Source organism: Podarcis bocagei, assembly GCF_964188305.1.
Source record: "Podarcis bocagei genome assembly, chromosome: 11".
NCBI lineage: Eukaryota > Metazoa > Chordata > Lepidosauria > Squamata > Lacertidae > Podarcis > Podarcis bocagei.
The window spans coordinates 37,507,531-37,534,072 of record NC_138136.1 but is presented as its reverse complement, the minus strand read 5'-3'; the positions used below and the strand labels follow the sequence as shown (position 1 = coordinate 37,534,072).

At 43.1% G+C, this 26,542-nt stretch overlaps 1 protein-coding gene across 5 annotated transcripts in view; it reads left to right on the top strand.

Moving 5' to 3' along the window:
* Window positions 1-26,542, top strand: part of HOMER1 (homer scaffold protein 1) — an 82,513-nt gene that overhangs the window by 41,103 nt on the left and 14,868 nt on the right. For all 5 annotated transcript variants that reach the window (XM_081213092.1, XM_081213094.1, XM_081213091.1 and 2 more), the window contains 2 exons: window positions 2,853-2,995; window positions 15,528-15,684. In XM_081213092.1, the coding sequence (XP_081069218.1) occupies window positions 2,853-2,995; window positions 15,528-15,684 (300 nt within the window). The remainder of the gene's footprint in view (window positions 1-2,852; window positions 2,996-15,527; window positions 15,685-26,542) is intronic.

The window sequence follows — 26,542 nt, the reverse complement described above, 5'->3', positions numbered from 1 at the left end:
AACTGCTATTTGGTTTTACTTAGAGAACACTTCAGTTGTTATAGTTACAAAAGAAATATTGAAAATGTGAACCTAGTGCATGTCTTAAATACTTTCTTAAAATACTAATAGCAATATGTTCTGATACTTAAATGATTGTATAGCAGTAATCATTTGCCCCTCCCCGCCCCAATCCTATAATTGGAATGTAGAAACTGGTTACCCTTTTGTCACAGAGTAAAGGTAAAGGTACCCCTGACCGTAAGGTCCAGTCGCGAACGACTCTGGGGTTGCAGCGCTCATCTTGCTTTATTGGCCAAGGGAGCTGGCGTGCAGCTTCCAGGTCACTTGGCCAGCATGACTAAGCCGCTTCTGGCGAAACCAGAGCAGCACACGGAAACGCCATTTACATTCCTGCCGGAGCGGTACCTATTTATCTACTTGCACTTTGACGTTCTTTCAAACTGCTAGGTGGGCAGGAGCAGGGACTGAGCAACAGGAGCTCACCCCGTCACGGGGATTCGAACCGCTGACCTTCTGACCAGCAAGCCCAAGGTTCAGTGGTTTAGACCACAGCACCACCTGCATGTCACAGAGCAGCTTGGTCCAAAGGGTTAGGTTCATGCAATATCCAGGACACTGTGTAAACCTCCCTGACCAGTCAGCCTGAATCACTTTACTTTAAATGGCCGTGAGTGTCTTGAGTTTTTCCTCATACAAGACCCAGGACTCATATATTTATTCCTGTGAATGGATGATAACGTAATAGGGAACATAAGAAAGTTGGCAGTATGCAGTTTGAACTGTATTGTTTCCTAGGGCTCCCATACAACCGGATTATTCCAGACATTACTGGGATTTCAAAGGCAGAATTGATGTCCAGGGGAAATTTCTGAAAGCTGGTGCTTTTTTGTATTTGGGGTGCCCTGGTTTTTACTTTTTGAAATATGGCAACCTTACTGTTTCCTAATTCATTAGTTTTTTTTTCTGTTTACATGTATGGTAACTGGTGAAGACTGTTTTAGGTAATTAACATTAAATACCAACATGAAGAAGAATCATTATCGCACGATCACCTTTGCTGACAGTTGCACTATTAATTCTGTGCTTCTAATCCCTAAATAAATTTCAGTTACTAACAGAAATACTGTGTTATTTTTTACAAAAAGTAAACTGGAAGTGACTTACAATATAATACAAAAATTAAAACCAATACAACAAAACCCTTAAAACATTCATATACATAAAATACGGTCTAACACATCCCATCCACTAAAGGCGGTCACAATATTTAAAACTCTCCAGGTTGAAGGCCAAAAGCCGGGCTAAAAAGAAACATTTCTGCTTAGTGCCTAAAAGTTGCTAGTCATGGCACCAGACATGTCTCCCTGAGAGGCATTCCATAAGCAGGGAACCACCACTGAAAAGTCCCGTCCTCATGTTGCCACCCTCTGTACTTCCCCTATTCCACAGAGAAGGACCTTAGGTGATGAATGCAGGGTCTGGGTTGGTTCATATTGCGGTAGGTGGTCCTTGAAGTATTGCAGTCTTGAGCCCCATAAAGCTTTATAGGTCTAAAGCTTAGAATTGGGTCTGGAAGTTAATTGAAAATGTACCAGAATTGGCTTTATATACTCAAACCATCTTGCATCAGCCAACAATCTGGTTGCTGAGTTCTGCATCAACCGTAGTTTCTGAACTGTCTTTAAAGGTAGCCCCACATATAATGCATTGCAGTAATCTATTAATTCATGAGGTGTTGTAAGTTCCCAGACTATCATATGGATTCTCAAGCACACAGGGATGTGGGTGGGTGTGGAAAAAGAGAGGGGAGGGATTTCCATTTGATTCAGACCTAGCCTTAGGTGATAAGGCATCTTTAAATATGCTGCAACCAGATGGTAAAGAATTTTCCAGCTAATGTGATTTTTATTAATATGTGGCAAGAAGTATTTGATCTATCTTGGTTTTTTAAAAATTCCTATGACAACCTGACTTACAGAATTTGAGTCATTTATGCAAACGTACAGGACAATTTTGTATTCATTTGCTCTGGATTTTAGTACACATGTTTTTAAGCTGTTGTGTAAAACTCCCGTTTCATATTGGTACACAAATACTGATTTAAATGGATATAACGAGGAACATCTTAAATACAGCAAATGTAATAACAGCTGTGTCTTAGTCAATGGGATATACAAACTACTATAGGTATCTTAGGTCTTTTGCATTTGTTAGTTTATTTCCATACAAAATGGAACTTAAATGTGGTGTATATGTCTTTAACTACTAGAAAAGTCAGAATATGGGATCCAGAGTCCCCAAAGTGGAAACATTACCATATCCATAATATTTGGAGTACTACCATACTGCTCCCAAAATTGAAATTTGGAGTGCACATTATTCTAGACACCCTGCTTAACTAGAGAAAACTGAAAATTGTCCCTCTCTTTCAAAAGCAAGGGCCTGAAGTTTAACCCAAAATTGTTAAAGTACTCCAGATCAACCAGAAAGCTGTAATTTGGTATACATGTGGCCCAAGGCATACTGATTACTAGTAAAGATGGAAACATGGTCGTATATATGATCTCTTATGGTGAGATGTGACATTTATTTTGTAACAGAAGCCAGTACTCTACCACATAAAACTAAATGGTCTTAATGGGCATTCTAGGCCAGTTCCCTATGGAAGTAAAGATCACCAGTTAATTCATTTGTTTTTCTTTCAAATGATGGAGGAAAACGTTGCCATTTCCCCACCCCCTTATATCTGCTAAGGTGTAAAATTCAACTCTGGTACTTGGATGTTTGTCTATTATTGGAAGTACATTTGTGCATAATTCAGCGTGTAACCATAATTTTCTTTTTTTAAGGAATCTGCAGGAGGTGATATTCAATCTCCTCTTACCCCTGAGAGTATTAATGGGACAGATGATGAAAGAACAACCCCAGAAGTGACGCAAAACTCAGAACCAAGGGCTGAACCAACCCAGAATGCATTACCATTTGCGCATAGGTACAGATTTCATTCACACATCCTTATTAAGTAATACGTGTGCACTTTATTAAGACGGCCTCTTTCTCCATTTGTTTAATTTAAATTTTTAAAAAGACTTAATGCTTGCAGTGTGGATCTGTGTCCAAAGAGGGGTTTGTACAGAGGGTGCAGTGAAGGAGACACACTATTATTAAGGGACTACTGTTCAGTTTAAAAAGAAGCTTGTCTCTTCAGGAGGGAAACCACTGCAGCAAAAGCAAGAAACTTCACATGTTTCGCCCTCCTGTGTGCATAGCCCACTTATGTCTTACCCTTTTCTTAAAGTAAAGAAAAGGAAATGGAATAGAATGGCTACTTTTGAGCTTCAATATTTTTTTGTCTGGGAAGCACAATACAGATGCCTCTGAGACTTTTAATATTTTGGACTAAATGCAGATTAAAAGAAGAAGGGGGGAAAAGTAGAAGCTGCAACAAAATGTTGCAATGTGGAGTGCATCTGTCCAGGGTGCCAGTCAGCCATGTCAGAATTCTTAATTTCTTACCTCCTATCCCCTGTTTTCCTCTCTGCCCCCACGCCCACTCACCCGCTGTTGGTCAGCAATCCAGGCCTACTGAGCATGCTCATTCCTCGCTGGGCTATTTTGGGGAAGTGGCTTTAAAGATTGCTTGTACTTCTGCAGCCCTTTGGGTTCCTCCCAGCTGGCAGGTTCCTCCTTCTTGTGTGTGGATGGTGCTATTACGGCTACATAAGGATCCACACTAGGAGAATTGAGTTTCCTATTAATATATAGGATGAGTGATCACACTATGCTGCAACCTTTAACTTTCTAGTGTACAAGAATAATTTATACTGCTGCAAGAATTATTGGTCTAGTGTGTGTATTTTGTGGGTAATGAGAATTACTTCAAATTCTTGAGCTACGTGGTATTATTCTCTTTTGCACTTAAAAATGGCACTTAAGCAGGTCTTGAATGTCAAAGGAAATGCTAATATCCCAAACAAGTATGTTTTATGGGAAAATATGACATTATATAATATCTTCAGCCTGATGATTAAAACATTGATAAAATCACAATTGTGATATTTCACATGAAGATGAGCAGGCAGGTGTTTGACATTTATTATATAGTGAACCATCTTTTCGCATCTAGAAGGGCTGAACTTTAACTTTTCTAATGTAATTTTTATATATTGCACTAAAGCACATTAAGTTGAAGCAGAGTGTTTGAATTATTTTGAGCTGCTGTAGTTTCCAATTCTTATCTAAAAATCTGTGGGCACAAAACTGTGCCCACCTTCTATTTTAGATAGTCCCAATCACTTGTGTGATGGGGAAAGAAGACCAAAATACAATCTCCTCATCCCCATATCAAACAGCTGATTAATTTGAGATTGCATACCAGTGATGAGAACTGTATGTGCAGATATGGGTTCTGGATATTGGGATCCAGATTATGGTTAAGGTGAAACCGTACCAAATTTGTCCAGACACATTTACTACTCTAGCCATCAAAATATATGATCATGAGTTGAGCTAGATAACTTGAAAAGTACAGTATATGTTGAAGTGACTTTGGTAACCTATCTTGATTATTGCAAAATGACCGATTCCTATCTATATTGTGGTAACTTGTGTCTGAAGACAGGAGTGCCTGGCGTGCTCTGGTCCATGGGGTCACGAAGAGTTGGACACAACTGAACAACAACAAATTGTGTCTGTTTTTAATAACAATTTAAAAACTGTCACTCAGACTAACAGCAGATAATATTATTATTTTCCTGAAAATAAGTACTGTAATTGTACTACAGTTTAAACTGTATCATTAGTAACAGAAGTCTAAATCTGATCTATGTACATTTCTACAATATGTATACACGATTTGAGAGAGAATTGTTTACAGTATTGTGCTATCAGGCTTCAAAATTTTGAATTGGTCTTCCAGTACTGAACCTTCTGCTGAAACAAAAGAATATTTATTGCCTGAATCTCATGTGAACAGTCTCGTCTTAAGTTACTTACAGCTAGATTTCACCAGCAAGTTATGATTTAATATGCAGAGGGGACTGTCAACATACTGGTATATGTTGTAGTTCAGTGTAGATTTTTATAGACAACTGCTTTGTTATGGGCTCTTCTTGATGGAGAGAGTTTGTAGACTTTTAGAAACTCCTAGGACTTTTTTTATCAGAAAGGTATGTTTCTTTGAAGATCAAAAAAAATTGTGCTCACAAATACTTTGGTTTCTATTCTGTCAGTTAGGGGTGTGCGGGTGTATGTGGGTATGAGTGAATGAAAGGGTGGGGGAAGAATCTCAAACTGACTTCTGAAAATGGACTGTTGTGGTAATCGTGCTGATAGAAACATATAACTGAGTGGGAATTACATCCCCTGTTCTGTGGATCTTAAATGCTGAAGATTTATACTTACTGTTGTATCTGCTGCCCACTTTTTAAGAACAAAAAGGCGAAATTTTCAATAGAGCTCTTTCCCTGATAAGAAAACTTCATTGGGTTTTTGGATATTTTTCAAAGGAGCCACCCTAGATGTTTTAAGTTTTTGCATGTGCATAATTTACTTATTATTGTGAAAGTTGGGGGGGGGGCTGCTGGAAAGCTAGCCACATTTATAAATTTGAATCCAATTTTGGATGCTTCTAAAATCAACCTTTACATTATTAAATGTTCATTTTACAAGAAAACCAGAACACTGCTTGAAAACAAGTGGAATGTTGTTTAATAACCTTTAAAAACCGGAGATTAATAAATAGGTTGGAGACAGCTTCTCAGATATTTCGGATATCCTATAAAAATTGCTTGTCAACACTGACTTGAAGATGTTCCTAAGTATCTTTTCAGTATCATAAACTGTGTCATATATCTTCTTATTGGAACATTTTAATATATAGTGTGTTTGGAAAATACATTGTAGGACTAACAGAAATAGATTTATAGTGATGTGATTGCTTGCCTACTTAAGTAATTGTTTTTTCTGTTCAAAGTTTTGGCAAAAAACCCCCACAAACAAACCTGATTTATTGCCATAGTGAAGAGGTTCTTTCAGATCATGGATTTATTTTAATTTTTATTCTCTGTATAGCAAACCGTTTGATAATGCTGCATGTATATCCATTACTGTAACAAATTTGTTAAGACCCTGTTTCTCTCCTATGGGTTATTATTAAAGAATGACTATAGAAATTTACCTTTTGAAGACTGGCTTGCATTTTTTAAATATGTATTACGTTTGTACTGAGGCATTTATAACTTTACTGTTTAGCAAAAAGTTTTTTTTTAATTAAAGGCTTTACTATATTCCTTAAATATCTTAAATTTGAATCCAAACATCATCTTCGATTTGCACAACCTTCCTTGCTTTAAATCACATAAATAAATGGTAAAGCTAAATTGGCTTTTTACCTGTCCTTCATCATAAGGTCCCAGGGTAGAAGATTATAACAATATAATGGCACTGCAAGCAAAAATGTAGCAACCCTAGCCCAGTATTAATTTTTCTATAGGTCCTTTCCATCCTTGGTTCCTCTTTTACCCCAAGTTCTGTTCTTGCACCACTTACAGTTGCATCAAACCCTTGTTTTGCTTACTGCTCCTTCTTCTATCAGCTACTTTGGCTCATGCACAGCATTCTTGTTGTACAACACTCCTGTTTCATTCTTTCCCAGCAATATACGGCTTAGACTATGGATGAGTCTTTTCTCTATACGAAGAGAGGCAGATGTGCACATGAACAGTTTTAACTCTGTGAAACTGCTCCTGCAATCCACCAACTCCTAGCTTCTCTCAAAGGACCTTGTATCTGTGCATTCTATGGTTCCTATTCCCATTCTAAGTTCTTAGAATGTTTGCAAATATGTTAAGGCATCATCAGTTGATGCCAGAAGTTTCACCATCACCACAACCAAAATCCTTTTGTTAGGTCAATTCATTATCTTATATAAATAACAGCAAACTAGGCCTTATTAAATAGAAGTGGAATGCATTGCAGAAAAAAAGAACTCAAAACTCCAGCTGGTCTGGTATCAGTGTTGTCATCCTTGTACATTCCGCCTTTTGTTCAAAAGTAAATTATTCAGGAAATTATCAGATTTTAAATTCTGAGCAATATTGTTTCCTTCCTTTGTTTCATACCCATGAAGCAAAAGTACTTTTGTATAAAGTATGGTCAACCCTTATTGGGATCTGGCCGGACATCCCAAGGGTAGCCCTCTTGCCTGAAGGGAAATGAGCACAGATATTGCAGTGCTAGTTTTCAGGAAAGATTTGTGCGGATTCATATGTTATGGGTACTATATAGAGAAAGGTCCTTTCTAGCAACAAACAAACTAATTGAAAGCAATGGTGCCTAGCCACAAATGATAAGTAAATATAATATAAAATTCAGGGTAAAAATTGCTGGAGTATTTTATTTACAAATAAATACAAAAATTCAATGATAGAGCACATGCTTTTCATGCAGAAGAACTCAAATTCAATCTCTGGCATCTCCAGGTATGGCTGGAAAAGGCTCTTGGCCTGAAACCCTGTAGTGAGCCACATGGACCCCATGGTCTGACATTGTAGAAGGCAGGTTTCTATTATTAAACCTACACGTCAGCAGACAAAAAGCACACATTATTTTGGAACTCAACATTCAGGGGATAGAGTTTAAAAACAACAATAATAAACATGTTTAATAAACATGTTGCTGACCAACGTTCTTAAAAACCACAATGCATTGTAAATATGTTTTAATTGAAAGTAGCACAGGAAACATCTAATAACAGATAGTTAATGCATTTTAATACATTGTCTTCAATGGCTCAAATTTACAAAGCAGTGTCATATTTCATTTTCAGAGTTCTCCTCCAGTTCAGGCTTGCATATAGTTACGTAGCCTAACAGTAGAAGCCTGTGCATATTTCCTTGGAAGTAAGTCCCATTATGCTTAATGAGGTTTACTCCCGTGTAAATGTGTATAGGATTGTGATTTAAAGCAGGAGTTCTTCTCCTTATTGAATTCACTGTAATTTAAATCTTAAATGATTTTCATCATATGTTTATCTCAATCATCTCATAAATATAACAAACATTTATTTGGATCTTAAGAGAAATTAATTCAAGGAAGTTCGCAGAAGGAAAGTTTCCCTCCCCTTTTCATTTGCAGCAATCTGCCCCCTTCCAAAAAGCATTTTGTTTTTATTAAATGTTCTTTGTAGAACTGGCAATTCCCTCCTGAACAAAACTGGATGGATCAGGGGGGAGGGGAAGGAAGGAGTTGAGCAGCTGGAGGAAAGCAGAATTTCCCAAAATTGGGCTTGAAACCAAAACTATGTTAAGCAAGTTTACAGAAGGAAAGTTTTAATTTGCATCCCCACACACCCCTTTCTGCAGGGTCAGAGTCCCTGACCCTCTTAAGAGGCTTTGCCTGGAAGGTTGAAAGGGCACATTTGGCTGCAAGGGGCGGGGAGGGGAAACTGCCCTTTCATGAACATCCTTGTTAGCTTACTTTATGATCCAGGTCTTTTGTAGAAGTAGAAGGATACCATGTCAATGCAGAGCCTTAATTGATCTTCAACATAATTGAACAAAATATTTATTTATGCTTAGTGTAAAGATTTACACTGAGAGAGAAGTGCTCATAGAAACGAATGTAAATGCTAAGCATGTACAGTAGGCAAATTTCTATCTACACCCCTCTCCATTCTGCTTCCATACCAAACAGGGATATACCCTCTCAAGGCAAAACACACAAGGGTGTGAAGTAAAGTTGCTGAGGCATGTGGCTTGGAGAGAGAGGATACAACCTAGAGAGAGTCTCAAGAGCCAAAGGCAGTTTCCCAACCCTGATTTTAGAATAATTCAAGTTGAAGCGGCTTCATTTATGGCAAAAAGAAAATATGCCAATAGCAGCACTATGGGTTACACAAGACACTAATCGTGTGGTTTTCTCTTGAGTTCTGTATTTTTCCTTCACAAATATGGGAACTAGTTCCAGACCCTCTAAGTGCCCCTGTTTTCCAGAAGCCATTCCAGTTTTGATCTGATTTGATCCCAGAATGTCCCACTTTTTCTTAAGGTGTCCTTATTTTCATTGGAGAAATGTTGGAGGGTATGGAGTTCTTTACCCCTGCCCTGGAATGCATTTGTGTTTTTGTGGCAGTTAATACTACCTTTCATGAGGAAGTAACAGTAAACGAGAAGATGAATTCAACTTGCTTACTACGCAAACTGCTTTGAGAATATTTTGAAGGATAGTGGTGTATAAATATTTTAAATAAATAAATTTGTAAACAAATTTTAGTCTTGAAATTCTGTTATTAGCCAGTTGATTCTTTTTGGGGGCGGGGCGGATTGTATAGATCCATCACACACTAATTGCAAACTCCTCGTTTTCTATGTAGCCAATGTCGCACTATCCACACAACACCAGCAAAGCTGACAGAACTTTTTAAAAGAAAAAAATGGAGGCAAACAGCCCAATGATGACTAAGCATGCTCAGTGGGCAGTGAATGCTACTTAACTGTGAGGAAATGAAACAGAAAATGTGGTGGGGGGTGGAATGGTTGGAACCCTGAACTGCACACTTCAGAATTTTGTTGCAGGTCCCTTGCAATAAAACTAGTGGCAATCCAACATCGCAAGTATACTGTCCTATTTCTTCCTTCCATCCATAATGGAAGGAGAGAAGCCTTAGTGCAGGAGCTATTCCTACACTGAAAAGAATTGGATGGCGTGTGTACTTCACTGTTTGGAGAAGAAGTAAAATGACAGACTTCCAGGAAATTGTGAAGGGAAAGGAGTGGTCTTGCTGGTTATTACCCGGGGGGGGGGGGATGCAAAAGGGCCACATAACTTTAACACACACACATGACAAATACTGTAAGAGAGTGCAAATGATCTGAGAGAACTTTTGCAGAAGCTCACACAATATTGCTGGCTGCCAAGGAGAGAAGTTATGACCTTTTGCCTTGACCCGTATTGGAGGCATTATCGAACAGGTGTGACTCTCGTGCAGTTGCATTCATTATGGTGCTAATGATAGCACTTGACCTCCCAGCGTCCAGGAAAGGCATAATTATTTATACTCCAAAATCACTACACCAGATGCCATATGAAATGTGGCTCTCTCTCCACACGCATTTAAAAGATATTTTTCCCAACCTGCTTTGAGTTAGGAAAATGCAGTAATAGCCCTATGAAAATATTTTTAAACGAAAACCTAAACATTTTAAGATGGCAGCAGCGTATGTATATAATGTGTGTATTAATTAAATAGTTCATTCAGATATAAATAAATAAAAATAAGTAAAACAGCAGCATAGATTTATTTTAAATAAATGAAAATACTTAATACAGTGGTGCCCTGCAAGACGAATGCCTCGCAAGACGAAAAACCCGCTAGACGAAAGGGTTTTCCGTTTTTCAATGCGCTTCGCAAGACAAATTTCCCTATGGGCTTGCTTTGCAAGACGAAAACATCCATTTTTTTCACTCTCCCCCCCCCCCCCGCTTTTGCTAAGCCGCTAATAGCCTTTTAGCCGCTAAGTCCGCTAGATGAAGAGACTCGCGGAACGGATTATTTTCGTCTTGCGAGGCACCACTGTACTTAAAAAAATAGCCCAGTCATTCTTCACAAACAGCATTTAAGAAGCAGTGGCCCAAAATAATTAAGTTTTGAAATCCACTTAAAAGTTTGTGCCCATCTTATTGGGGAGGAAACTTCATAAGTTGGGTACCATCACAACAAAGGCCCTATCTCTTTTGCCTGGCAGCTGAATCAAATCTAGATGTATGGCATCTGAAGCACATTTTCATACCCAAGCAGGCTTGTATGAGTGTAGGCTGACCTTCAGGCTACTTGATCACAAACTCTTTAGGACTTTAAAATGTTCCAGTAACCAGTACAACTGGTACAGGACCACTGTCACATGGGACCAGAAAACATCTGGCAGGGGGGCTGTCTTCTGCACCAGTTGAGGTATCGGAACCATCCTCAATGGTAGCTCCTCTCAGAGTGTCTTACAGTAGTCCAGCCTAGATGTGACTGGTGCATGAGCAATCAAGGCAAGATCTGACCTCTCTCTAAATGGGATGCAGCTGGCATGATTCAGATTCTACTCTTGGTCACATAGATGAAGCTGGCATAAAATTTCAATCATTCCATGATGTAGAATAGTACAAAGGTAGCTCATTTGGGAATCCTAGGTTTACAAGAGCCAAGAGAAGATTTCAAAAACCCTGCATTGCATGCCAAAAGACAGATAATAACTCAAGGTGTTGCAACTAATTGTCACATAAGGGATTATTTAACTAGCAACTATAGAGCACTTTTTACATTTTAAAGAAAGTGCCCAACAGCTTTTATTGTGGTGAATATATTTTTCTGCCTTGAGCATAGAGAGAAGCAGTAAGTAGGGTAATCCAGTTCTTAAGCAGAGTGGCAATGAAAAAGGAAATTTGTACATTTTCGATACCAAATATGTTATATTTATTTGCTGCTTTTTACAGCAAAGTGTCTTAAACTGACCAACGGGGGGGGGGGGGATAACAAGAAACATTAAAACCAAATGTCAGAACAGCAGTAATACAAGTACTCATTCATATATAAAAAATCCTACCTATCCCCTTAAAAGATGAGCACAAAAGAGGCCACAGGTATAGCTACTTACCCACTGAATTAAGGGCCAAAATTTGGCTGACATCTAAAAGTAGACCATAATGGTGCCAGCTGTGCTTCCTTGGGGGAAAGCTTTCCAGCGCGAAGCCACCAGTGAAAAAGCCTGTACTTGTGTTGCCACCTTCTGCATCCCTGTGGACGAGAAACACAGAGAAGGGTCTCATATGATGAACACGGTGTTTGGGTTGGTTCATGTAAGGAGAGGCATCCCTGAGGTATTGGGGTCCTGAGCCACATATTGCTTAATAGGTCAAAACTAGCACTGTTATGGAAACTTAACTGATAGCCAGTAAAGTTGTGTCAGGATGGGTGTTACATACTCAGTCCATCTGGCTGTTGAATTCTGCACCCAGAGCGGTTTCAAAGGCAGCCCCATGTATATAGTACATTGCCGTAATGTATACTGGAGTTTACCAGACTGTAGACAACAGAAGTCAGTTTATCTCTGTCCAGATAGCCATCTGGACTTAGCTGCATAGAATACAATCTGCTCCACCAAGGCCAGTTGTGCATCAAACAGCAGCAATGGATCCAGAAGTAGCCCCAGGCTATACACCTGCTCCTTCAGAGGGACTGTGACCCAATCCAGAGCAGCCATGGATCTGAGGGAAACACCCACTAACAGCACCTCAGCCTTATTCAATTAAGTTTCAGTTTATTGGGTCTTACCCAGTCCATTACTGAGGCAAGACACCAGTCTAGCAGATTCACTGCCACGACTACATAGAATCGTTGAACTGTAAAGTTGGAAGGGATTCCAAGGCTCATCTAGTCCAACCCCCTGAAATGCAGGAATCATAACTAAAGAGTCAGTGTGGTGTAGTGGTTAAGAGTGGTAATCTCGTAATCTGGTGAACCGGATTTGCATCTCCGCTCCTCCACATGCAGCTGCTGGGTGACCTTGGGCTAGTCACACGTCTTTGAAGTCTCTCAGCCCCACTCACCTCACAGAGCGTTTGTTGTGGGGGAGGAAGGGAAAGGAGAATGTTAGCCGCTTTGAGACTCGTTCAGGTAGTGATAAAGCGGGATATCAAATCCAAACTCCTCTTCTTCTAAAGAATCCCTGACCAATGGCCATCCAACATCTGCTTAAAAACCTTCAATGAAGGGGAGTCCACCAGCTTCTGAGGGAGTCCATTCTGCTGTTGCATAGCTATTACTGTCAAAAAGTTATTTTTAACATTTGGTTGGAATCTCCTTTCTTGTAATTTGATTCCATTGGTTTGGGTCCTACCCACCAGGGCAGTAAAAAAGAAGCCTGCTCCATTTCCCATGTGACAGACCTTTAGATATTTGAAGATGGCTATCATATCACTTCTCAGTCTCCCCTTCTCCGGGCTAAACATACCCAACTCCTTCAACTGTTGCTCAAAAGACTTGGTTTCCAGACCCTTCATTTTGGTTTCCACCCTCTGCACACTCTTCAGCTTGTCAATATCCTTATATTGTGGTGCCCAGAACTGGACACTGTACTCCAGGTGGGGTCTGACCAAGGTAGAATAAAGCAGTACTATTACTTCCCTTAATCTGGACACAATACGTCTGCAGCTGTGATAGAGCAATGTATCACCAGCACATTACTGAAAATGTACTCCAGAGCTCTGGGTGAGCCCATTCAGTATAGGAAAACCTAAACCAGCAGCACTGAGGACTGTAGGGGCTGAACAACACCCCCCATCACCAGCCTCTGAAGATATCCATCCCAAATTGTATTGGAACCACTGAAAAGCAGTACTGCCTACCCTCAATTTGGACAGTCACAAATACTGTGGTCAATGATATAGAAAGCCACTGAGAGATCAAGGAACAGTAACAGAGACACACACCGCCTGTCTTTCCTGACAAAGGTCTTTGTGACCAAGGTGGTTTCCATGCCCAAACCCTGATTGAAATAGGTCTGAAAAGTTAGTCTTACACAAGAGAGCCTGGATCTGACCTGCAGCCATGCACTCAAGAACGTTGCTCAAGAAACAAACATTGGCAACTGGTCACTAATTGTTTAGATTATGGATCCAGGAAAGGTTTCTAATGAGTGGTCTTACCATCACCTCCTTTTGGCAAGCAAGGACCTTCTTGCATGGCCAAGCAAGCTGCTGCCTCCTTGTAAGATTTTACCAGCCTTGAAGAGCAAGAGTAAGAAGAGAAATGGTCACCTGTGCTGATGCCAGCACCTTGTCCACATCCTCGTGCTTTACTAACAAACTCTGGATGGCACTTGAGAATCGTATGCTAAAATAGTGGAGTCAAGGTCTCAGCTGATTCAAGTGATTTTATCTTCAAATTGCTCTGCAAACAAATCACAGCAAGCCACCACTGGTTTTAGCTCAGCTAGATTATCATTAGGATTTATTAAATTTGTATACTGCCCTTCATCTCAATATCCCAGGGCAGTTCACAACAGATAAATACAAAATGAGAATACAAAATGCTTTACATACTAAATAAACAAAAGGAAAAACAAACCAATAACCCACAAACACATTGGAAACAAAGTAAGCTTTATACCACCTTCATTGCCACCGAGTAAACTTGATAATGAGCACTCACTAGTTTTCTGTTGCATTCACCTGAAGATTTTCTCCACTTGCATTCAAGTCGTTTTCCAGCTTGTTTCATTGCCCAAACAGGGTTCTATCAAGTGGCAGAGGGAACTCGTGGGATTGTGTCAGTGGCCCAGATCATCCATGTTTTCTACAGGCAACCAGGGCCAGTCATATCAGCTGCAAAAGCCTCCATAGGGTCTGGGAACTAATTGAATCCTTCAGCCTCCAAGGACATTCCCCTGCCTCTGTGGAGGGGGAAAGCTGCTGAAAACCTAAAATGCAACAGGAAGTGATCTGATCTTGACAACGGACTGGATGACTCTCCGATCACCCTATTTCTGCTCAGTTAATGAAATCAGATGTATAGGCTACATGTGTGAGGCCAATGGCTTGTTGAGACAGTGCCATGGTTGTCATGGCAGCCATGAAGTCCTGAGCTGTCCCAGATTTAATGGCCTCAGCATGGATGCCGAAGTCCCCCAGAACCAACAGTCTGCGTCTCCTCAACACCATATCTATGGTTTTAATTTTTTGATTGTTTTAATGGCTTTTACTTATAATTTCTTGTTTTATTATGTTGGTTAACTGCTTCAAGGGTTTTTTTACAATCAAGTGATATATAAATTTTATGACAGATGTAATGGCAAACTGTGGTTAGTTTACAAATGAAAGCAAATGTTTCTATCTTCCTTGAGGTTGAGCAGGGGAAGGGAGAGTACATGGGCCTTGGGGTTGTCCAAGTTATTTTCCATATTGCTAATCTTTGGCTTAGTCATACTTTCAAACTCTCTCTTCGCATATTGTAAGATGGTTAATTAATATAATGCAACTAATTTTTTACTAATTCCTGACCTGTTATTGGAGAAGATAACAATAGGTATTTTCATTGTTTACTTTTTATCTTCTATGATTAGGTAGTATCTAGTATGAAAATTCAAAAAATCATTCGCATATTCACAGTCAGATATTTGTCTTCCAAAACATACAACGCTACCTTATATTGAGTCAAATAATTGGGCCATCTGCCCCACTAATGTGGCAGTGGTTCTCTCTTAGGGAGAGATCTTTCCCAGCCTTGATGTCCTTTTAAGTGGCAAACCAGAGTTTGAACCTAGAATCTTCAGCGTGCAAAATATATGTGCTTATCTACTAAGCTTCCTCCCACCCCAATCCCTAGGCAATGTGTTTTTGCATCATAATCATAGAACTTGGGAGGGACCACAAGACTTGCTGGCTTCTGAAGACAATTGTATAGGCATGAGCCAGAGAACAAAAATAACCCAGTGATGCTGTGGTCTCCACTATTGTGACAACTGTTTTTTTGTCCATAGTTCAGCAATCGGCAAGCACTGGGAGGCAGAACTTGCAACACTCAAGGGTAACAATGCCAAGCTTACAGCAGCTCTGCTCGAGTCCACTGCCAACGTGAAACAATGGAAACAACAGCTTGCTGCATATCAAGAGGAAGCAGAACGTCTACACAAGCGGGTAAGTTTAAAGCTTTTGACTACATATTGTTAGTGGATCTGCATGTTATGAACTAAGAAAAAGGTGCAGTAAAAATCTTCTGGTCATCTGACAATAGCATTCATGCAAGCTGAGCTTTATTTTCTCTTCTGATGAAATATATTATAAAGTTTTCATGTACCGTATTTTGCGCCCCATAAGACGCTCCGGCCCATAAGACGCACCTAGTTTTTTGGGGGGGGAAATAAAGGGGAAAAATTCCCCCCCCAGGCGCGGGGCTGGGGCACCCCGAGTTTCCCCCGACCCCAGCCCCCAAACAGGCAGCTCTCTGCAAGCCGTGGGAGCCCAGCGGTGGTTCCCGCTGCTTGAGGAGAGATCCGCGAAGCCTGCACGTGCTGGGATCAGCGCTTGCAGGCTTCGGGATGCCTGCAACTCTCCCCAAGCAGTGGGAACGTTCCCGCTGCTTGGGGAGAGATCCGCGAAGCCTGCGCGTGCTGGGATCAGCGCGCGCAGGCTTCGGGATGCCTGCAACTCTCCCCAAGCAGTGGGAACGTTCCCGCTGCTTGGGGAGAGATCCGCGAAGCCTGCGCGTGCTGGGATCAGCGCGCGCAGGCTTCGGGATGCCTGCAACTCTCCCCAAGCAGTGGGAACGTTCCCGCTGCTTGGGGAGAGATCCGCGAAGCCTGCGCGTGCTGGGATCAGCGCGCGCAGGCTTCGGGATGCCTGCAACTCTCCCCAAGCAGTGGGAACGTTCCCGCTGCTTGGGGAGAGATCCGCGAAGCCTGCGCGTGCTGGGATCAGCGCGCGCAGGCTTCGGGATGCCTGCAACTCTCCCCAAGCAGTGGGAACGTTCCCGCTGCTTGAGGAGAGATCTGCGAAGCCTGCGCGTGCTGGGATCAGCGCGCGCAGGCTTCGGGATGCCTGCAACTCTCCCCAAGCAGTGGGAACGTTCCCGCTGCTTGGGGAGAGATCCGCGAAGCCTGCGCGTGCTGGGATCAGCGCGCGCAGGCTTCGGGATGCCTGCAACTCTCCCCAAGCAGTGGGAACGTTCCCGCTGCTTGGGGAGAGATCCGCGAAGCCTGCGCGTGCTGGGATCAGCGCGCGCAGGCTTCGGGATGCCTGCAACTCTCCCCAAGCAGTGGGAACGTTCCCGCTGCTTGGGGAGAGATCCGCGAAGCCTGCGCGTGCTGGGATCAGCGCGCGCAGGCTTCGGGATGCCTGCAACTCTCCCCAAGCAGTGGGAATGTTCCCGCTGCTTGGGGAGAGATCCGCGAAGCCTGCGCGTGCTGGGATCAGCGCGCGCAGGCTTCGGGATGCCTGCAACTCTCCCCAAGCAGTGGGAACGTTCCCGCTGCTTGGGGAGAGATCCGCGAAGCCTGCGCGTGCTGGGATCAGCGCGCGCAGGCTTCGGGATGCCTGCAACTCTCCCCAAGCAGTGGGAACGTTCCCGCTGCTTGGGGAGAGATCCGCGAAGCCTGCGCGTGCTGGGATCAGCGCTTGCAGGCTTCGGGATGCCGGCAACTCTCCCCAAGCAGTGGGAACGTTCCCGCTGCTTGGGGAGAGATCCGCGAAGCCTGCACGTGCTGGGATCAGCGCTTGCAGGCTTCGGGATGCCTGCAACTCTCCCCAAGCAGTGGGAACGTTCCCGCTGCTTGGGGAGAGATCCGCGAAGCCTGCACGTGCTGGGATCAGCGCTTGCAGGCTTCGGGATGCCTGCAACTCTCCCCAAGCAGTGGGAACGTTCCCGCTGCTTGGGGAGAGATCCGCGAAGCCTGCGCGTGCTGGGATCAGCGCGCGCAGGCTTCGGGATGCCTGCAACTCTCCCCAAGCAGTGGGAACGTTCCCGCTGCTTGGGGAGAGATCCGCGAAGCCTGCGCGTGCTGGGATCAGCGCTTGCAGGCTTCGGGATGCCGGCAACTCTCCCCAAGCAGTGGGAACGTTCCCGCTGCTTGGGGAGAGATCCGCGAAGCCTGCACGTGCTGGGATCAGCGCTTGCAGGCTTCGGGATGCCTGCAACTCTCCCCAAGCAGTGGGAACGTTCCCGCTGCTTGGGGAGAGATCCGCGAAGCCTGCACGTGCTGGGATCAGCGCTTGCAGGCTTCAGGATGCCGGCAACTCTCCCCAAGCAGTGGGAACGTTCCCGCTGCTTGGGGAGAGGTCCGCGAAGCCTGCACGTGCTGGGATCAGCGCTTGCAGGCTTCGGGATGCCGGCAACTCTCCCCAAGCAGTGGGAACGTTCCCGCTGCTTGAGGAGAGGTCCGCGAAGCCTGGAGAGCGAGAGGGGTCGGTGCGCACCTACCGCTCTCGCTCTCCAGGCTTCAGCGAAAGCCTGCATTCGCCCCATAAGACGCACCCACATTTCCCCTTCATTTTTGGAGGGGAAAAAGTGCGTCTTATAGGGCGAAAAATACGGTAATAAATTATCCCGTAGTAATAAATTATATATTATTGTATTATATAGTTTGAGTTTTATCTAACAAATCATATAAATATGTATTACTAAGTGATGTCTATAGCACTGGGTCAGACGTATAAGATTAATCTAGTGTACTTGAACTTGCCTGTATGTGAGTCACTTTAAACCATAGCTAAGCATTATTTTGGTTTAAAGGTGAATGTGCAGTGTACTGGTCCATGGGGCTAAAATCGTGGGCAACTTTGCTCTCTTCTTCTCATGCTGCTGCTTCAGTGCTGGAAGCTAAACCATGGTTTGGTTTGGTTTAGCGTTAGGTCTCAACCTGGGCTCATGGTTTTTCTTTCTCCAAACAAACCATGAGCTGCAACCTACTGTAAGTTTGCTTTTGTGAGCTTGTGCCCATTAAGACAACTGAAACCAGTGCAAAATAGCTGGAAAATAAATTCTTTATTCATGGAGAAGTGCAGGGGCAAACTATCTCAGTCCAGATATATGGCAGGCACAGTGTCATTTTGTCTGTGTATATTTATGTGCCTTGTGAAATGGTAGCAAGCACAGTTTTTTTCACTTTATATACTGCATTGATTCATATTCAACTGAGCACTAATTCGATAAACTCATAATGTAGACAACTGTGGATATTCAAAATGATCTGCTCTCTTTTTCATCTCTTGTTGTTTCATTTATCCTCTAGTTTGTACATTCCTCCCACTCTAAACTATATTCTCTCTTTAGATCTGTTAATAAGGTAAACTAAGGCAAGTTAAGTAACTGCATGAATTAAGATTCTGTAAGGGTGAAGGCATATGTAACATTTTTAGAAGAGCATTTGCCCAGGAAGGACATTCACCGCATTCAGTTCAAACATACCTTGTTGACCTCTGGAGGGAAATAGCTCTGCAAGGATAAAGTAGAAGCCTGCAATGTACTCTTCTGCCCAGCTGTTCCTCTTGGTGTCATCCAGAAGCAAATACTCCTAGAGAAGTTTTGTGCTTTTGAATTTTTCCCCCGTCTTCAATTTATGAGTTGACAAGTGAGCAGATTAAAATAAAATTAAAAAGTGGATAGCCATCTGAAGTATGGGAGGGAAGGTCAAGAATGTTGACTGAGCTCACGCATGATTTGTTGGTATGTGTGTCTGTCATTTCAGCTGTAGAGCTGGAAGGAAGCCAGTCTTGCATTGCTGTTAGAAACACCCTTGGTACTGTTTTGTTACATCAAGTTTTATTAAATGTGTTGGAATTTTGGGTGGGTGATGGTTGTAGACAAAAGGCAGCTGTATTTTGTATGCAAATCTGTTAAAGCCCAACATCACTGGATGCAAAAGATTTTTCTATGCATATCCCATTCTCCAGGGAGGATCACTGCAAAGTATTTATCCCAGCATGCCACTGTGATAAGAACCTTTCAGAGGATAAAGGATGGAAGTTCTGAAACTGTCTAAGGGGCAAACTACATATCATATGCAAATGTTTGTAACAAATCCCTGGCAGCTGCATTTCTGAATAAAAGTGGGTTGGGAGGGGCATATCTTCAGTCGAAAAGTGGGGAAAGGCTTTTAACCCTTTCCCTGACAGCTAGCTTCTCAAACAAGGAAATACAGTGGTACCTTGGGTACAGATGCTTCAGATTACAGATGCTTCAGGTTACAGACTCTGCTAACCCAGAAATATTACCTCGGGTTAAGAACTTTGCTTCAGGATGAGAACAGAGATCGTGCAGCGGCAGTGCAGTGGCAGCAGGAGGCCCCATTTGCTAAAGTGGTGCTTCAGGTTATGAACAGTTTCGGGTTAAGAACGGACCTCCGGAACGAATTAAGTTCTTAACCTGAGGTACTACTGTAGATACTTGCATCCTGATGGTAATCAGGATGGTAATCAGCTAGGATAATTTGGAAAAGAAAAGTCTGTCTGTTGGGAAAAGGCTTAAGCGCCTGCTCCCTATCTAATGCTTCGCTGCTCAAAATGGTTCTCTCCCAAAGCCTATTTTCTTCAGAAAAAGTGGCTGGAGGAGCAGCATTCACACGTGGTTCTTTTTGTCTCTAAAAGACTGTAGTCTTGTTCACACTTGTTTTACTAAAATCCATCCAAGCAAGATGTTTCAGTAAGCTTCAATACTGTTTTTTGTATGGACACAAATTGCTGACAAGCAATATTGCTAAAAGGCCTATAGCCTTCACAATGCTTAGTCGTTAACCCTTGATCCATCCACTTTTCTGGGAACAGCAGACTTCAAAGCTGTAAGGATGATTGAAACAGGTACATCAAGAGCCTCCATAATATTAATATAAATAAAAACTTCAGAATATTTTACAGGTACAGTAAGCACTTTGTGGCCACTGTAGGTCAAGTCAAGTCGAGTAACCTTTATTGGCATCACATAAGAACATTCGCTACTGTAGGTGTGGGAGCGTCTCTCATTCACCATGAAGAAACTACACTGTCCAATTCACTCCAGATGTTTTTAAGCGTGTTCATGTGCCTACAAATACAATTTAAACTTAAAGAAATAAGAAAATGTGTATTTTGCAAAAGCTGGATTTGCATGTGATACCTCCTTGCCACATTGTTTTCTATAGTTTTCTTTCCTTCCTTTCCTAGTATAATTTCTCCTTTGTTTTGTGAAATTATTGACTTAAGTTATAATAACAGAGGGTTAGTTATGAAGTTGGCTGCATGTTTATGCTGAGAAATGTGTATAAACGTGACCATAAATCACACCAGGGAAGGCTCCTGCAGTGTGCTGTCCTCTTTGGGAATTACTAAGCGTAGCTGACAGACACGGCCAAACTAATAAATCCAACTCTCCAAGGAAACCTAGGACATGTTTGTATTTAAAAAACAAATCAACTTCAATTTGTGATCACCTCAATAGCTGTAGAGGTGAAGCAAAACAGGGTAAAGTTGGGAAATCAATGTGCCTATTCCTGTAAAAGGCTGACCACACACTGTTTGCTTCCTTCCTTCCTGGGCTACTTCCATCCTCAGCAATAGCAGGTTTTTCTGGCCCTCTCTCCCCCTGGCATAATTGGTCCTCAGGAATGCTTAGTAGGTGACAGGCAAGCCTTAGCAGAGAGCACAGGTTTTGTGGCATTTTTTCCCCTTTCCCTTTTCCATCTCGTCATAAAACTATGGCCCTTTACTGATATGCAGTATAAACCTATCCATGTATATGCCAAAGGAAGTCATAATGTATTCAGTGGTGCTTGCATCCAGTTAAGTGTGCATAGGATTTCAACTTCAGTTTTCTTTGTTTTCAACTGGCATCCTTCTGCTGGTGGAAGACTTTGATCCAGTGAAGGCTCTTGTCATCAGAATGCAGGGAGAAACAAAGTTTGCTGCTTCCCCCCCTTCTGTACCCACACTGTTGCGAAGGGTCAGCTGGTCTCTAGAGCAGATTTTGCATAGCGATATCCTCAAAGGATGAGGGGGAAAGGTGAAAATTGTCTCCCTTACTGTTTCGCTTACAGAAGCCTCTACTGAATTAAAGAGGCTTTTGTTAGCATGGGGATACTATTGGTTATCCCTTAATTAAAGCAGTTAAATATTATATATTAAATATATTAATGCAATAAAGCATAGTGTAGTCCTTCCACCCTCAGCCAGGTGAAAAAAATGCCCCAAAGCACATCTTTGTTCATAGTCCTTTATTGGCATTACTGGAAGACTTAATTTGCTGGGGAAAGTGTGTCCCTTGTTGTTTTTCCTCTAATTGTCCATCCAGTAAGAGCTGGAATTGTAGAATTTGAGGTTAGCCATGCACATGAGAAGAATCCAATTAATGCAGAATCTTACCATAGTTGATACATTCATATTGTAGGTGAAAAAACAAACTGCTAAATGTGTCAGCTGTTTTGTGCGTGTTTTGTGCCCAGTACTGTTTAAATTGTCACAGGCATTCTGAATATTCTACATTCCACTTGGAGTGTTTCTCCCAATTCCTGCTTCAGCTTCTTGCCCAAGTATCATGAATGTTCTAGGACAGAGGATATTGTTTTAACAGGTCCTGGAACATCAGTTATAATAAAAACAAGCTAAGGAAACAGAGCAAAACAAAATTTCATCCATACATTTTGCCTGGGGCCATTATCCTTTAGTTTGTTTGCTCCCACTTTCAGTTGTACAACTCTTGTACTGCAGTGCTATGCAGTTACTTGTTTTGTAGATTTTGAGTGCTGTATATACAACTTAACTTCCATGCATAGTTTAAGTTGATCATTCCCTCCTGGATACCTAGAAATGTGACCTATAAACTTAGAAAGCCAAAGGATTTCCATTTCAACTGATGTAACACCTATTCTCAATTGGAGTTTTAGAAATAGAAGAACATATACATTTTTAAAGGGGAGCTCCACTCTATTTTGCTTCTTCACATAAGGCAGAGGTTTTCAACCTTTTTGAGTCCACGGCTCCCTTAACCAATTACATTCTTTCTGCAACACCCTATGGGGCCCAGGAGCCCAGTTATGTCACCTCTTGCCTGCAGAGCTGGCAGCCTCTCACTCTTTTTCAAACAGCCTTGGAGTGTTCCCTCATCCTTCTCCCCTCTCCCCTCTCCTTGGGAGTCCTCTAGGCCAGTGTTTCCCAACCGGTGTTCCGCGGCACACTAGTGTGCCACGGAACGTTGCCTTGTGTTCCGTGGGAGGGAGGCGGGCGAGGCGGGCGGCGAGAGGCGGGGCGGCGGCGGCGAGCACACGCGGGGCGGCGAGCGAGCTCCCTCCCACATCCCATCGCCGCTCGCTTCGGCCGGCCTACTGGAGGAAGGCGCGAAAACCTCGCGCATGCGCAGGCCTTCCGCCTGCGACAGCCCAGTAGGCCGGCCGAAGCGAGCGGCGATGGGATGTGGGAGGGAGCTCGCTCGCCGCCCCGCGTGTGCTCGCCGCCCGACTCGCCCGCCTCCCTCCCACGGCACACCAGCCTACCTCCGTGGGAGGGAGGCGGGCGAGTCGGGCGGCGAGAGGCGGGGCGGCGGCGAGGAGAGGCCGCCCAGCGCGGGGCTCTCGCCGTCTGCCTGCCTGGCTGCCTGCGAGCTCGGCGGGCAGCGCTTCCGTCCACAGCGCCCGCCTCGCAGCTCTCATTCCCTGCCCCTGCCAAAGCTCACCCAGCCAAGCCGCGCTCTCCTTCCTGCCTCGCTTTGCTGCCTCCTCCCCCCCCACCCCCAAAGCTTGGAGGTTCCCCGGCAGGAAGGAGGGAACTTAATCCTCTCCAAGGGCTGCGGAAAACAGACATGCAAATGGGGGCTTGCCAGCTCTTCAAGCGCCGCCGGCTTTCTTCGGGAATTACCGCCCGCCGAGCCCGGTAACGCTGACAGGCCGAGCTGCGGGGCTTGGCAGCGCAGCCGGCAGAGTGTGGGAAAGGGCGGCCGCCACGCGCCGGGCAAGGCAAGACTCGACGGGGAGGACACCGGCAGCAGTGCCCCCCCCAGAAACCCGCTCCGGGCAGGTAATTCACAGAGAGTGGACAGAAGGAAGCCTTAAAGGGCTTCAGCCTCCCAGAGTGGCGGGGAATAATAATAATAATAATAATAATAATAATAATAATAATAATAATAATAATAATAATAATAATAATAAAATTGACAGGTGGTGTTTTTCTAGGTGAGGGGGTGGGGACTGTAATAACAAAAAAATCAGCTGTATATCAACCGCTGTTTTGCAATGAGGAATTGCAAATAAGGAAGATCAAAAGGAGAATGTTTTTTTTGGGGGGGCTCTCTTCCTCTTCCTCCTCCTCCTCTCGTTCTTGCTCCTCTTCCTGGCAAAAGGGCTGCTGAGACCCCTTCTCTCTTGGGTGCCGGTGGGTGCTGTGACGTTGACGCTGCTGTGGCAAGTGCCTTTACTTAGCAGAGTGCATTCCCCTTTACACAGGAGGGGAGGGGAAAAAATTGAAACTTACACTTTCGTGCGTCCCTCCTGGCGCGACGCTGCGCGCTGATGTCACGGGGCTGTAATGGTGGTGTGCCTCGAGATTTTTTTCATCAAACAAGTGTGCCTTTGCCCAAAAAAGGTTGGGAAACACTGCTCTAGGCGGCAGCTGCTGCTGCCCTTGGCCTCTAAGCCCCGCCCCCCACCCCAAAGAGAGGTGCCTGCAAGAGGCACCATTCGCCTGTAGATCTTATAGCCAGGCTGCTGCAATAAACAGCTGTGCAAGCCTTTGGGAGGCAGAGACACAAGAGAGCATCAGTGGAGGGAGGGATGGAAAGAGGGACAGAGGCCAGTGTTGGCCACAGCACCCCTGACCATCATTCAAGGCACCCCAGGGTACCACGGCACACCAGTTGAAAACCACTGACATAAGGGATTGATTAGATACAACAGTGCCTTCATGAATGTACATAATTATATTACAAGTTGCCTTTTTTAACCTAAGGGAAGTTTAAAAGCAACTTTGGATATATCAGGAATGGATAAGCAGAATTAGATAGAAATTGTTACTGGATTGGGGTTTAAGAGTAATTGTGGATTCTGCTGATACTATCCTTTTAAAGCAACATGCTGGTTGTATATTTATTATAAGCACATTTTGTAGAGAGTTCATATTTTCTTGTGTTTAGGTAAATTAACTAAATAACTAACTAACTAATCAACTAACTATTGGAATTCTACATGTTACCATAATGTGTTAAGGTTAAAAGTGCATGCAAAAATGGTTTCTACACTGAAAATGTAAATTCTAAGCTTTCAGATATCCTTGGACAATTTTTCAACCCCCTGGCAATCAGGAATTGTCTAACTAACATCAAGGAGACATTGCTTGAAATATAGAAAACTTTTATTTGAATTGTTTGATATTTGACTTCATTCTTCATGTAATGAGTTGTGTGATGTTTCTTTTTCCTCTCTCTTTTTAAAAACTTTGTAACAAGACCCTTGAGATTTGTATTCTGATTAATTTGGAAATCTGGATTAGTCTTCTTTAGCAATACCTTTTAACATAGTAAGCACACTGGAGGGGCCACTAGGGGCGCATCAGAAGATGGCTGACATGAACATCTCTCCGACCCACACGAGGTAATTTGGAGGCTGTGATGGGAGTAAATAGCCTCCCTACCCCCCCCCCCAGGATTGTGGGGTGGGACTGCCCTTGCCTGCTGTGCCCTATACCACCCCCGAATTTGTGGGGATGGGGGCACTAGGCACAATGCCCTCCTGTGGGATTTCGGCGCTCCTGGACACCGTCTCTGATCCGCGCCACTAGCTGCAAGAACTTCAAAAGAAACAATTTGGATGAAGCGAATGCACATATTTTAAGGAAGGAGGGGGAGTAAAGACTGCTAACAGAAGAGATCTCTGATAAAACAAGACGAGTCGGAGGAACAAGTATAAATCTTGAGAAGATACGCCAAGACTCGGTATGGCAAAGGGACTGATGGGGGAGGGGAAAAAAAACTTTCCTTTCTTTTATGTGATTAAACAAGAATCCCCCCCCCACAAGTAAGAAATGTCATTTTAAGGACTTAAGCTGTGGATTTAAGGCTGTGTGGAGATAAACTTGCGAACCAAAGCATGTTTTGAGAAGAGCGTGGAATGTATAAGGGCTTTGGAATGACGCAGTTAAAAGTGCCGTCGCCATATTGGGAAGTTCTGTCGGAGGACTTAAGTCTGGGAGGAGAAATAGAGAAATAGAGCTGTTTTTATATTGTGGGTGAAACTCCTCAGAGGGACTTAAGAATGACAGTTCTGTAATTAAAGATGGAAAGAGCAATGTTATCTATGAAGGCGATGATATATGGAAACCATCTCGATTTGAGGATTGGAAGAACGGAAAAATTCACACAGGATTATTATTGGTGTTTATCGGCTTAAGGAGACCGTCAGAAGAGATCATAAAGAAAAAAGAGAAAATATATGAACAAGATGTGACGTGGAAACAGCAAGATAAGACTGGATAGAATTATGAACTTTGTTTGGACTGATTTGGACATTAACGCAGTAGCAAGAAGATGATCAGAATCCCCCTTCGGATCTTGAAATATGGGTCCCCTCAACAAAATTTAAAATTCGGCTTTGTAATTCGGAATTTATGTGATTTGATTTGATTGGCCGGTTAATAAAAATTATTTTTTTAAAAAAATAACATAGTAAGCACACCAGCATCTTTTAACAGCTTATTGCTAGAAGCCAAAGAGTAATTTGGTTTATGACAATAGGGCCTAAATCCAGTTAGAGTCATGTGTGCTGTTAATAAACCATTGTAATTATCAGATGATCAGGACCAATACATTGGCAGTAGATCCTAATTAATGGTTTTCTGTGAACATGCAGATGTCTCTGGCTTCACTACTCCCATAGCATAGGCAGGAGCAACAAACCACAATCCCTGGTTTAGCTTGATGTCCAAAGCCCAGTATGAAACTGATGGGACTTATATTTGAGTTCACAGTCGGGCCTTTTGTGTGGTGGTGAAGACAGCAAAGAAGGCTTAGTGTGCTGACTGCACTGCATATTTGAGTAGCTGGCCAGCA